Source organism: Tachypleus tridentatus, chromosome 9, assembly GCF_004210375.1.
Source record: "Tachypleus tridentatus isolate NWPU-2018 chromosome 9, ASM421037v1, whole genome shotgun sequence".
NCBI lineage: Eukaryota > Metazoa > Arthropoda > Merostomata > Xiphosura > Limulidae > Tachypleus > Tachypleus tridentatus.
In genome coordinates this window covers 143,352,864-143,366,317 of record NC_134833.1, presented here as the reverse complement: position 1 = coordinate 143,366,317, position 13,454 = coordinate 143,352,864, and the positions used below count along the sequence as shown (strand labels likewise).

At 32.1% G+C, this 13,454-nt stretch overlaps 1 protein-coding gene across 2 annotated transcripts in view; it reads right to left on the bottom strand.

Moving 5' to 3' along the window:
- The window catches only part of LOC143226563 (unconventional myosin-VIIa-like), a 71,905-nt gene that overhangs the window by 20,345 nt on the left and 38,106 nt on the right, over positions 1-13,454 (bottom strand). For both annotated transcript variants that reach the window (XM_076457686.1, XM_076457685.1), the window contains 10 exons: positions 12,837-12,995; positions 11,988-12,058; positions 11,441-11,630; positions 9,948-10,042; positions 9,429-9,519; positions 7,359-7,479; positions 6,898-7,175; positions 6,564-6,697; positions 4,552-4,742; positions 1,409-1,534 (listed from right to left, as the gene is read on the bottom strand). In XM_076457686.1, coding sequence (XP_076313801.1) covers positions 1,409-1,534; positions 4,552-4,742; positions 6,564-6,697; positions 6,898-7,175; positions 7,359-7,479; positions 9,429-9,519; positions 9,948-10,042; positions 11,441-11,630; positions 11,988-12,058; positions 12,837-12,995 — 1,456 coding nt within the window. The remainder of the gene's footprint in view (positions 1-1,408; positions 1,535-4,551; positions 4,743-6,563; positions 6,698-6,897; positions 7,176-7,358; positions 7,480-9,428; positions 9,520-9,947; positions 10,043-11,440; positions 11,631-11,987; positions 12,059-12,836; positions 12,996-13,454) is intronic.

Here is a 13,454-nt window from a genome sequence, read left to right as displayed (position 1 = left end):
ACAGTAAAATTTCATATTTCTAGTCATGTCCCATGATTTCCTTTCCTTTATATGCAAAAAAGGATTTTTATAAGTTCACTTCTACAGTGTTAACTCAAATGCAGGGTTTTCAGCCTATACAGGGTGTTTATAGAGAAATTATCTATATCAGTAAAAACACCAAAAATGGATGAAATTCAAACTCAATACGATAGAACTCATACATTCAATGAAGAGTCATGGAAATGATTCTATATGAGTACCATCAGTATCTCTACAGAATTTGTCACCAGAACTGTGGGATACATTTTAGAGAATTTCAAGGGTTATTTTGTTAACAGCTGTTACAATATGTCTACATAAATCCTGGAGATCTCTAACCTTTTTCTGACAAATATTTGTTTTGATAAAGCCCCAAGCATAAAAGTCCAATGGTGTTAGATCTAGTTATCAAGCTGTTTAAAGCCTGTTGCCTCCATGTCCAATTCACTGATTTGAAAATTGTTCATTCAGGTGCTCCCAAACAATTGTTGTGTAATGAGAAAGTGCCTTATCTTGTCGAAAGACAATGGTGTTCAAAATGCCATCTGAATAATGCTGTGGTTCTAAAAAATGCTGAATCATGTCAGATAAATAATACCTGTAACTGCAGCTTCAGCAAAGAAAAATAATCCATAAATCTTCAGTTTTGTCATGTCCAACCAGACATTAACTTTAGGAATATCTCTTTCCAACTGATAGCAGAAATAAACTTGCACTTCATTAGTCCATATGTGACAGTTATGACTATTAACCTTTCCACATGTAGAAAGCTGATTCATTACTGAAGATAATATTGTTTGTCAAATTTACTATCGGAATGCATTTCACAAGATCAGCACACACTGCACTTCGCTGTGGATAACTCTTCATGCAAGTCACGTAACACCTGAAGACAACATTTCTTGTTCAAATGAGATTTCAAAATTTTGTGGATATTTGAACCAGTCTACTTGATAAAGTACAAATTGACACACCCAGCTCTTCATCCATAACATTTCTTACTGCATCCACAACATGCCCAGAGACACCTGGGCATCCAAATCTTGGCTCATCATAAACAGATCCTGTTATTTTAAATTTATTAAATAATTTATGTATTGTCTTGTCTGTATTACCATGCAATGAAGCTTTCTTTCAAACTCCTCTCTGATTTCTTTCCTTTAATACATAGTGTTACAACCATCACATGTTCTTGTACATTATCTCCATAAATAAAAATCATTAACTTATCAAAATAATACTTACTTTATAAACACTCTGTAAAGGATATTATTAGCAAAAAACGCATGCTCTAACAAACCTAATCATTCATAATGCTTAAAGATCCATACTACCTACTAATGAATTAATCAGAGTGACCTTAGCTCAAATGTTTGAATGTCCTTACCTGGATGGTCTGTGGTTTGTTTGATCAGCTGCAAGAACAACTCATTCACAAGTGCATCTTTCTTCATACAGATGTTTAATATGTTATGGGCAATCTTTTCTCTTGAGATGGTGGTCTCTGCAACTTCTAAAATTAAATAGATTTCATAATAATAAAAAGAACATAACCTCTCTCTAGCTTGTTTATTTTGAAAAGAATAAGTATCACCAAAAATAAAAGACAAAACATGTGTTCTATAAATTGAACATAGTGAAAAATAGCAACTTATGTTTAAAGATAAACTATGCTATAAAGTTAAAAACTAGATGTAAATGTTCAGAAATAATAAATTTGTACCTCCAGTATTTCTGTATATACAATTTAAAATCCTATTTGACCTACAACAAGCAACAGCAAATTACTTAGCTGTCTTATGAAACCAATCAACTATAACATTAATATCCTTTTGTTCCATAACACAGATAAGGTTATTACCACCAAAACTATACTCATAATTCAAATTATACCTCCAATCCATTGCCTTGAACTTATTGTAATTAAAACCCATCTGCTAGTTATTTGTTCAACTTCGCAAATACTCCAAATACACATAGCAAGCGTTGCCAAATACATCAATAGAATATTACTTCCCTTGAAAATAAGAATAACATTAGCAAACTTCTAATTTTCTGACACATGCCCATTATTTAAGGACCTACATAAGTAGTAGCAAGTGGCTCACATATTCAGTCCTTAACCTCCTTCAAAACCCTTATGGAGATATTATCTGTCCTGGTTTTTAAACTTTAAATTTATATTTTAATCTCATCATTAATGTTATCACTTTGTTTGATTTTTCTTTTCCATCTATCAGTTATTCAGGATAAGGAATATTGCTTACAGTCATTAATAAAAACTGGTGTAAAAGTAAAATTGAATAACTCAGCCATATCATAATCAGATATTACTCTTCCTAAGCCATCCCTCAAAGACCCTACCTACCCCCCTCTTAACATTTTGTTTAAAGTATTTAGCTCTCATCAGCACATATTTCAAAAGTTAAATTATGGAACACCTGGAGTCAAACCAGACCCCAGTACAAAATTACCATTATAGTAAGGTCTAGATTGGAATTTCAAAAACCAATGCATTACAACTTTTGTTGTAATCAGATAATTACTCTTCCTAAGCCATCCCTCAAAGACCCTACCTACCCCCCCCCTTAACATTTTGTTTAAAGTATTTAGCTCTCATCAGCACATATTTCAAAAGTTAAATTATGGAACACCTGGAGTCAAACCAGACCCCAGTACAAAATTACCATTATAGTAAGGTCTAGATTGGAATTTCAAAAACCAATGCATTACAACTTTTGTTAGGGTTAGCATGAAATATAAGCAACATAAAAATATATGTATTCTAGTGGAAACATGTTGACACATCAGGAAACTGTTCCTCAGTATACCAAAATTAGATATAAACAATTCCTTATACAGTGTATCAAAAAATGCCAAAGTTTTACTAAAATCCTATATTCATGTCATTACCCACCAACAGATGATGGGTTTACCACAATACTGCAAAATTCAGCTCAAAGAAAACTGTAAGTGTATACTGTGGGTCACCTTGGGTCCAACTAGACCCCAACACAAATGTATCCTATAGTAGGTTGGTTATTTACAACAACAATTATCAAACAAGGTTTCTAAAATATAGGGCATTATAAGCAGTCATCACAGAGAACACCAGTTGACGAATGTCACATGTATACCTGGTCACCACAATGATAAGTAAACAAAGGAGATGATAGTGTACTACCTTCATACATTGACCTCTACAAGAATCTATACAGTGAAATATTCATTTAGAAATATGTTTCATACGATGTAGTAACAGTCAGTAATAGTATGAAATTTATATAGACACCAGATAAGATAGACTGTATAATATACAATTGAAAAAGTAACTGGGACCGTGTGGATCCTAGGCGTGCTGATTAGGGTTAATTTTTATACTTTCAACCAATCATATTTTCATATACAATTACTAGTTTCCTATTTGACCAACTCTCTCCATCTTTTTTTATACTTACAGCTAATCCTTTTTCCCTATAATGAACATGTATACCTTGCATATTTAAAAATATATGTCAATTTCATCAGAATCCTCCAATCACTTCAGTTGCCCAATTCACAACAAATAATTCTTGTTGCATCCTTTCAAGAAAAATTTCTTGAGATTTTAACCACAATCTCATTAGATCTGTTCTCCAAACAAAGTAAAACATTAAACCTAGTTGAGCAATGATCAATTACACCCAGATGATCCCCAACTTCCATCCAATTAAACATTTCTATATTACAAGTTAACAATAAATATAAAGTAACTGTTTCTAAAAACCTTTCTTCTTCATGGCTAAAATTCCCCAATTTATGTCCTGAACTTGAAATCCCCTTTAATTTTAACCTCATTAACAGCTGGATTCCTTAACTCAGTACAGAGTTCTTTATTAATTTTATCAGTTTCATGTAATACTCTGTAACAAGATTCCAACTAAACATCTTTTCCCTTTATATCTACCAACAGAAACTCAAATGAATTCAACCTGTTATTAGCTTTGCTATTCTCAACTGGAACAGGATGTAATTCTCACATTTTATGAAAAAGTCACTCTCCTCCACCCTTAATCGCTAAAACCACACAATCAGGGACTAACTGAATGTTTAAAGCTTTCAGAGATTACATCAACCAATAAAACCATACACTCAATAAGGCTCAACAGATGTTTGTAGCATTGAAACATTACATCAGCCACTAAAACCTCACTTTTAACGCATAACTGTATGTACATGTGATTGCATGGAATTCTATACTATCAGAAATGTGGGTGTTAAACATGGCTGGAAAGCAAGATATTAACATTTCTCCTACAAAAGAGTTAAGGTGTTTGGATAAGTAAAAGCTACAATTATAAAAAGGAGCACTAGTATATAATATTTTAAAATGTACCACAAGTTGTAAAGTAACATGTGCTACTACGAGACATAACACATAAATATACAATAAGCTACTGTACCACATAACAACATATATGGTACTGCAAGACATCACGACATGCTACTGCACGAGATATCATCAAGTAAAACACAGATCAAGCCACATACCATTTGCTAGCAACCCTGAGTATGCTAAAATTGCTGAAAACACATCCACAGCTGAGGCTTCTGTGTCGGATTCCCGCATTGTCATCAGGCTCTGAGACAACACTGACTTCGTAAAAGTCCAGTAGGCATGGGGGAATGTTTCTGTATTTCCATACTCTTGGCGTAATTTCTCAATCTTGTTTCTATTCAGCCTTGAAAAATAAACAAAGTGTTATTTCCTCATACTAGAAAACTAACTAGAATATTTCCATATTAGGAATGCAAAGTGTTGACAAATAATTCCTTTATTTTTTAAGGTTAATTAAATGACACATAACAATACAAGGTACATGACCACTATATGACTAATTTGAAACCTTAGTGGCATACCCAAAGGATCTAAAATCAATAAAGTTCTGCAAATCAACCTTCTGCTCAAATATTATTAAACTGCTTAACTACATTCATTACCTAAATTTCAATATCATTTGTTAAAAGTTGGATTACTACCTGTAAGAAGTAAATTATTCTTACCACTGTCTAAGAATCTAATAATATCACTTAAAAAAGTTACTATTACTGCTAAAGAAACAGGGACAAGGTTAGGATTTTACACCTGTTATCAATTAAACAATTTAACTGAAAATAGTTGATCAATAATAATAATGGCAATATGAAATTACACATTGGCCAATGTGTAGGCTACATTTGTTTTACTCTTTGTGTGCAATGAAAGATGTACTGGTTATAAATTAATAAGTGTATATTAATGTATTAGTTATTTGTTACCTTTTAAAATAGGTCCAAATACATTTACATTTTTCTAGGTTGTGCAGTTTGAGTTTAACAGTGCTACACATGATTAAGTTTGAGATGAAATAAACCTCCTGTGAATGAAACATTAACAAATCTGGTTAAGTTGTTTCTTTATTAAGTTACTTGAGGCATCTGTTGTAATGTGAATCTAGCTCATATTATAAGTTAAGAATAACCACATACACATAAATGTTACATAATGTTACATTATACATCTATAATGGGGAACATATATTGCAAAAAAACTCACATCTGCTGAGGAAAACATACACTACCAATAATCCTATCTACAATGGAAAACACATACTGTCTATCCTCCCATCTACAATGGAAAACACATACTGTCTATCCTCCCATCTACAATGGAAAACACATATTGTCTACATTCCCATCTGTTGTTATTTTAACTAATTCCATTAGCTCTGGAAAACTGATTGAAACATACTATCTATACTCCCATCTACAATGGAAAACATATACTGCCAATACTCCCATCTACAATGGAAAACATATACTGCCAATACTCCCATCTACAATGGAAAACATATACTGCCAATACTCCCATCTACAATGGGAAACATACTGCCAATACTCCCATATACAATGGGAAACATATACTGCCAATACTCCCATATACAATGGGAAACATATACTGCCAATACTCCCATATACAATGGGAAACATATACTGCCAATACTCCCATCTACAATGGGAACAATATCCATCTGCCAATACTTCCATCTACAATGGACACATACTGCCAATACTCCCATCTACAATGGAACATACTGCCAATACTCCCATATACAACTGGAAACATATACTGCCAATACTCCCATATACAATGGGAAACATATACTGCCAATACTCCCATATACAATGGGAAACATATACTGCCAATACTCCCATATACAATGGGAAACATATACTGCCAATACTCCCATATACAATGGGAAACATATACTGCCAATACTCCTATATACAATGGGAAACATATACTGCCAAAACTTCCATCTACAATGGGAAACATATACTGCCAACACTCTGATCAACAATGGGAAACGTATACTACCAATAATCCTATCTACAAAGGAAAGCACATACTGTCTATATTCCCAGCTACAATGAGAAACATATATTACCAACACTCTTATCTGGATTGAGAAACATATTCTACCAATACTTCCATTTATTATGAGTATCAAATGTTCACTTACCTTCGTAAAGTACTTTTGAAGATGTTTAAATGTTCTTCTTGAGGTTTCTGCAAGATTCCACTCTCCACTAAAGCCTGTCTACATTTAATTACATCTTGATGAAGTTTCTTTCTGTCCTCAAAGGTCAGTTTCACCTAAGTAGTTTAATTTTATATAGACCATGTGGTTGAGAAAAACATTTTAAAAATTACTTTAAAATGAATTAAAACTTGAAAGAGTATTAACATTCAGGAAAAAATACAAGTTTTAGAACAATCTGAGAATCAATAACAGATTACGAGAAATTTGTGAATTTGTCTAGAACACATAGTATATTATAAACCTTGCTACCTACCCTTCTTCCTAACTCGTACATAGGTTTCAACCATGAAGCATGAGCCGGAGAATAGCTAGCAATGAGACTCGCAATCTCATGTTTCTCAGACGTTTCAAAACTCAGGCACTTGTGCAAGTCTGGAAGACTTTTAAGGATATTTATGCTGATAATATTATCACTGGGATCCACCAGTACTGATTCTAGGTCACAATAACGATACCCATTCAAGATGCTTTTATTCTCAGCCTTCACTATCAGGATTCCCTCAGCATTTACTCCAAGCAATAGCTCATGTCCTAAATATATCAACACCTTTTAAAGCAGTATTTTTGACACAATTACACAATCCAGTAGCACTTTCATATGAAACTGATGAAAAACCATAGTTCAATAATGATTTTGTACAAAGATGATAAAAAACAAACTTAGCAAAAAAATTAAACTATCTTGGACATAAAGCACTAAGATATTCAACTTACCATAAATAAGATAACCTTTATAGACCACATGAAAGAGGGCAGTTCCATAGAGAGGGTACTGCATGACTACAGAAAGATACCACACCTTAGCCACAACTTCTGACTTCCCACTACCATAAACCTGAAAAGAAAAAAAAAACTAGCATGAACAACTTTTCTTAATGTAAATTTATATCTTTAGTTCAATATATCTAATCAAACAGACTAATATTACAACCTGTTTCCTTGTAGTTTTATGCTAAACTATGAATTATTAAACACAATGCAAGAATACTTTCTGTGTGAAACTTAGTTATAAACATAACTTCTACATGAATGTTACAAGCATACACAATTTTTGTTCTATTAATCAAGAGAAGCAATATTAGACTATGTTTTAAAGCTATTAAACACTAAAATTACATCTTGTATGTCTTACATAATAACAAATTAGTGAAAGTACTTGGGCTTGCTCAGATTATTAGGCTGATTTAATTTAGATGACCAAATCAGTGTGTGTATTCTGAGCTCATTTTAATATACTTTTGTTGCTCTTTTATGGGATGTAGCTTATTTATGAGGGTACCATTCCCTCTGATTTTAAACTTGAATAATGAAAAACAACTCTTTAGTTAAGAGTTTCTGAATTAGAAAACAATTTTTTTTTCAATTTTGTAGTTTGTAATTTCACTTTATACTTTCAGTATACAGCTTCTCAACAATAACATTAGGTCCTAGTTTTATTGCTAAGCAACATGATGTAAAAGCTATTGTTGGAATGCATTGTTACCAAAATGCACTGGTTTTTCTACACATCAGAAATTGTTATGTAAGGTTTGTTTGTTTTTTTGAATTTCGCACAAAGCTACTCGAGGGCTATCTGTGCTAGCTGTCCCTAATTTAGCAGTGTAAGACCAGAGGGAAGGCAGCTAATCATCACCACTCACCGCCAACTCTTGGGCTACTCTTTTACCAACGAATAGTTGGATTGACCGTCACATTATAACACCCCCACGGCTGAAATGGTGAGCATGTTTAGCACGACGGGGATGCGAACCCACGACCCTTGGATTACGAGTTGCACGCCTTAACACACTTGGCCATGCCAGGCCCTGTTATATAAGGAACCACTTCTTTTCTACATAGTTTTTTTTTACTAGATTGCCTCATTAAAAATATGTGCTGCATGCATGAAACCATGTGCATGTCTGTTTGTGGTTTATAACTTGTATTATAAGGAACCATTTCTTTTCTATATGGTTTTTTTACTACCTTATTTTACAAAAAGATGTGCTCACACACATACACATGGATAAGTAATAATACCCAGATGCACACCCTCAAGTCTACTTAGTATGGGTGTAAAATTTTAGGTTTCTAGGTAATTTTGCTCTTGGAGCTATGATGGTCATGTATCTTTTATGTGTGTTTTTTTTCCATACAAAGATGAGCATACATGCACACATGTAGATAAATATTAATAGCCAACTGTACACCCTCAGGGCACACTTAGCAAGGGTGCAAAATTTCAGATTTCTAGGATCTTTGCTCTTGTTGCCATGACATTCTTTCCAATGTGGTTTTCACTGGCTTACCTGACAAAAAGATCACATGCACACACAAAAAATAATACCCAGGTGCACACCCTCAGGGTTCATTTATTATGTGTGCAAAATTTCAGATTTCTAGATTCTTTTATAATTATAGATTCATCTTTAAAAAACAGTTAGCAAATATACAAAAAATCACTACCATATGAAAACAATTTACTGCAAAATGGCAACCGACTGTCAAGATTTAAAAATTTTATTAAATGGCAAACTGCTTGCTGATAAATCTAATTGGTAGCAGTTTAACAAAGTGACTGACATATCTAAAATAAAAAACAAACCTTAATAAGATTTACAGTGTACAAGCTCTAATTTAAATTACAAATAAACAATCTCACTTAGTTCTAATTTTAAAGTCCTGTAACTTCTAGAAAGTTATACATTATTATGGTAGGCTAAGCTTTCTGAAATTATGGTTTCCTTGAAATTGTGTAAGAAAAATATGAAATGTAAAAAGTGAATAATACAGAAACCATTTTACCTGATGAGCTTCTGCAATATCCTTGATCCACTCTGACGACATCTTTGTTTTACAGATTCTTTGATTTAGATACCTCTCAACATCAGCATAACTAATTACAGGACAAGAAAAACAATAAAAAATACTATTAAATATGATGAAAAATTATTGGTTATAGCATTCCCACTCACAAATCAGTTTTGGTATAGGAATTACATCACTAAAAATGTATTCTAGGTATGAAGAGCTTTGTTATAAACAAACACTATATGATAAAATTTTAAGCTTAACATAAGTTGGAATTACTGAATTAGCCCAAAAAAATTTCCTATGTATTTTGTAAGAGAAATATTACTGTTTATACATACGAACATCACAATAACTTTATATCTAGGTATTAAACAGTAACTTTACAGTTGTGACTCCTACCAATCTTTCTAAAGACCTATTCATCTAAAAACAACTGTTATTCGAGGATAAAAGATGTAACAAAATAATTAAATATACCCTACATCAGGGATAAATATGACTCCTACCCACCTGTTCACTCCATTTTTAGGCTCCCCCATGTCTATTTGAGTCTGAAGTCCAGCTAACTGCAGGGCTACTTTTTCTGTCAAGGGATACTTATCCTCCTTTTAAATAAAAATTTTTCTTTCAACTAACAACTACACATCAGGAGACAATCAACAAAGTGTAGGAAGAAATATACAAAATTAGTTACATCTTAAAGCAACAACTGAATTGAGCTAAAACTGTTTTCCAACTGGAAAGATATGCAACTTTCAAAGATTAATATAAGTATCACATCTGAAAAGACATAATTTTTATAAATATCCATGCCATAAATCTGTTTTATTATTATCATTACAATTCCATTCAATTAATTTAACAACCACCACCACAAAAGGAGAGACACAAGAGTACAATATATATATATATTGCACATATGGTAAAAACAATCACATTTGTTAATGTTGCAACTTTATTATCAGTTTATAAATACATAAAGTTGACTGTATTACATTAAAAAATGTTTATTAGCCTCACCACATCATTATTGTCCATTTCAGCACATGAGATCATGCTCTATGTGATGACCCTGCAGTGTAGTTACAATTTGCAAAAGTTTCCATCCTAACAGTTTCATGCCCAAAGCACACCTCTCCTCTATTCTAGATTTACATAATTAATTTAATGTAAGAGAATAGTGATTTGCCAACTTCAATTTCAAAGTTTGGTCACAAATACATCCACAGGTGGTGTATCTGGCACTTTGATATGTCTTCACATGGAATGACATAAATACCTGTTTCATCCTCAATCTCCTCAAGGTATACGATGGATGAACATATATGTCTTGGAAGCAACTTATGTATAAATAACTTGTGCTACTTTTCCAGACAAAGATTTTTATTGATTATGTTGCATGACTATATCTAGCATGTGGATGGCTTAAGCAACTGACTTTAATACTTATGAATTCTCATCTGTTACAAGACACCAAATTTTGCTTAACACAGCTAGGGTACAATTTATAGAAGGTCTCAAGTTGATCCATATGCTTTTGTTTTTAAATTACATAAGTACAGGGGAAACCTCCTTTATTAAAATTATAAATTTCCCAATATGAACACCTTCATAATATGAAAGATGAATATTTTGCATTAAAAACAGCTATTTCATGCCCTCCTCAAATGAGATCAATTTTTAGTAGCATCATACTGCAGATGAAATGCTTAGTAATGCCAAAATGTTGTTCTGATACATGTTGTTCCTTTACTGGCTGTGGCTGTTACGTGACTTACTAATTTACATATTCAAAACCATTTTAATGTAACATACTAAACTCTGTATAATGTTCACTCTTAAATACAGAGTTCAAAGTTATCTCTTTCATATTAATATTCAGTAGCTTTTTGTCAAAAACAAAGAATACTCTTACATTTATTCCACTGTTTTATCTAGTCTGGATAATAGGCTTAAAAAACATATTATGCCAAAAATTAACTGTAAAATAACATTTAATATACCTTAACCACATTGTGTACTGCTTGTGCATATAACAAGTTAACTTCTACAGCATCTTGTGGAATTTCCTGTGTACTCCAGAAAAGCCTCCTACGAAAAAGAATGTAATTCTCTAACGAATCAGGTGCTGACTTTGGTCCTTTTCTTGATAATGTTGCATACTTTGTTAGTGAGAAAGAAGTCTGTTTACTCCTGAAAATAAAAAGTAAACAGAGGAACAAATAAGTAAGAATTACCATTCTAAAAATGCAGGGAAAATTATATTTATAGCAACAGAATTAGAGAAAGAAACAAAACATTACACAGTTACAAAAAAAACTTTGAAATATTACCATACAAGTCAAAAGCAATGATTTCATAATGTGTTTCTGAGATTAATTTCTTGATGTTGTAAGAAAATTTTGAAAAATTAATTAACATGTTATAATAAGGCAGTTACACTTTAATCTAGACCTTAATACATTCAGAACAGGCAATTTTTTGAACTAATCAAAATAAGTTCAAAGAAAAATATGTTTGAATTTTTTCTACAGAAAGAAACATACTTACAGTTCCATATGAGTGATAACGTCTGCAAGATACTCATGACCTTTTATAATATGTTCTCTGTTGTCTATTTTCTGAAAAAACAAATTATTTATAACTTGATATAATTCAGTTTTTGTTAGGTCAAACAGAATTTAATAATAACAAAAAGTGTGTTTTTCTTATAGCAAAGCCACAATGGGCTATCTGCCGAGTCCACCGAAGGGAATCAAACCCCTGATTTTAGTGCTGTAAATCCATAGACTTACCCACTCTACCAGCAGGGGAGACAATAACAAAAAAAAAACATGTCTTATTTTAACAACCTTGAATATACTGATCCAACAAGAAGTTCAAACCTTAAGATATCATGTTATAAGAGTGATACTCAAAGGTTTTAGACAATGACACCTTTTTTTTGGTTGTTGTACTTGAAGCTGCCATCTATATACACACAGCATCACTAAATATTAAAAATTATAGAGTAACATTGTTCAAAAAAAGGACATGAGTGAAAGTAGACATTAATGGTTTTTTTCAATAAATGTTTCATGTCCCCACTGTTCCCTTGGGTGGTGCACCACCTGTTGGAGAAGCACAGTTAAAAAAATAAGAGGTTGAATTAGAATTTTGATAAATTGTTTACACTTTGTTACCTGGTACAATTTATTGTTTTAAAAGGAAGCTTATTCTTAAAATTGCAATTAAAGCACCAAAACTTCATGTTACACTCAAATTTTCATAGCAATATAGCTCAATAAAAACACAAATTCATTTTATATTCATTCTGTGACACAAAACAAAAAGTGCCATTAAATATAAAGTATCAGTAAAACCTCTTTTTAGGATACTTAAGTACCACAATATACTTACTTCGAAAAGGGCCCACCCTTCAACAGACTTCAGACCTATCTTAGATGCCAAAATCTGAATGGCATCAGCAGCTGTACTCCTTGGATGAAATTCAATTGCTTTCATTCTTAAATCCATGAAATAAAATCGGCACACCATGGTCTGTTTGTTTCGAATAGCCTATTATGTTAAAACACTTTAATAAGACCAGCTTTAAAACTATGTTTTTTGAGCTAACTTCTTGAAAAATATATTTCTGCGTGTATATATATATAAAATATAAATTTATCCAAGCTTTTAAACTCAAAATGAATTGAATAAATGGTGTAATGATCAAAACAATTTCGTTTTTTACAGTATATAATCTCCTTCAAACTGTATTATGCTGTTTATAGACTCTTTGTTTTATTGATTTCAAATGGTGTTTACTTGAATTATAACCTTTGGAACACATTTTAAAACTGAAACTTGGGGCTTATTCTAGCTAATCTGTTTTATACAAATAAAATTATTCTAAACTATATCAAGGAAAAACTGACACCTTACCCCCTCAAAGCCACACTTGTCAACAATATAGTATCTTAATAACCTTTTGTTAAGACCAAGTCATATAAATCTCCCTCCTATTTACTCAATATT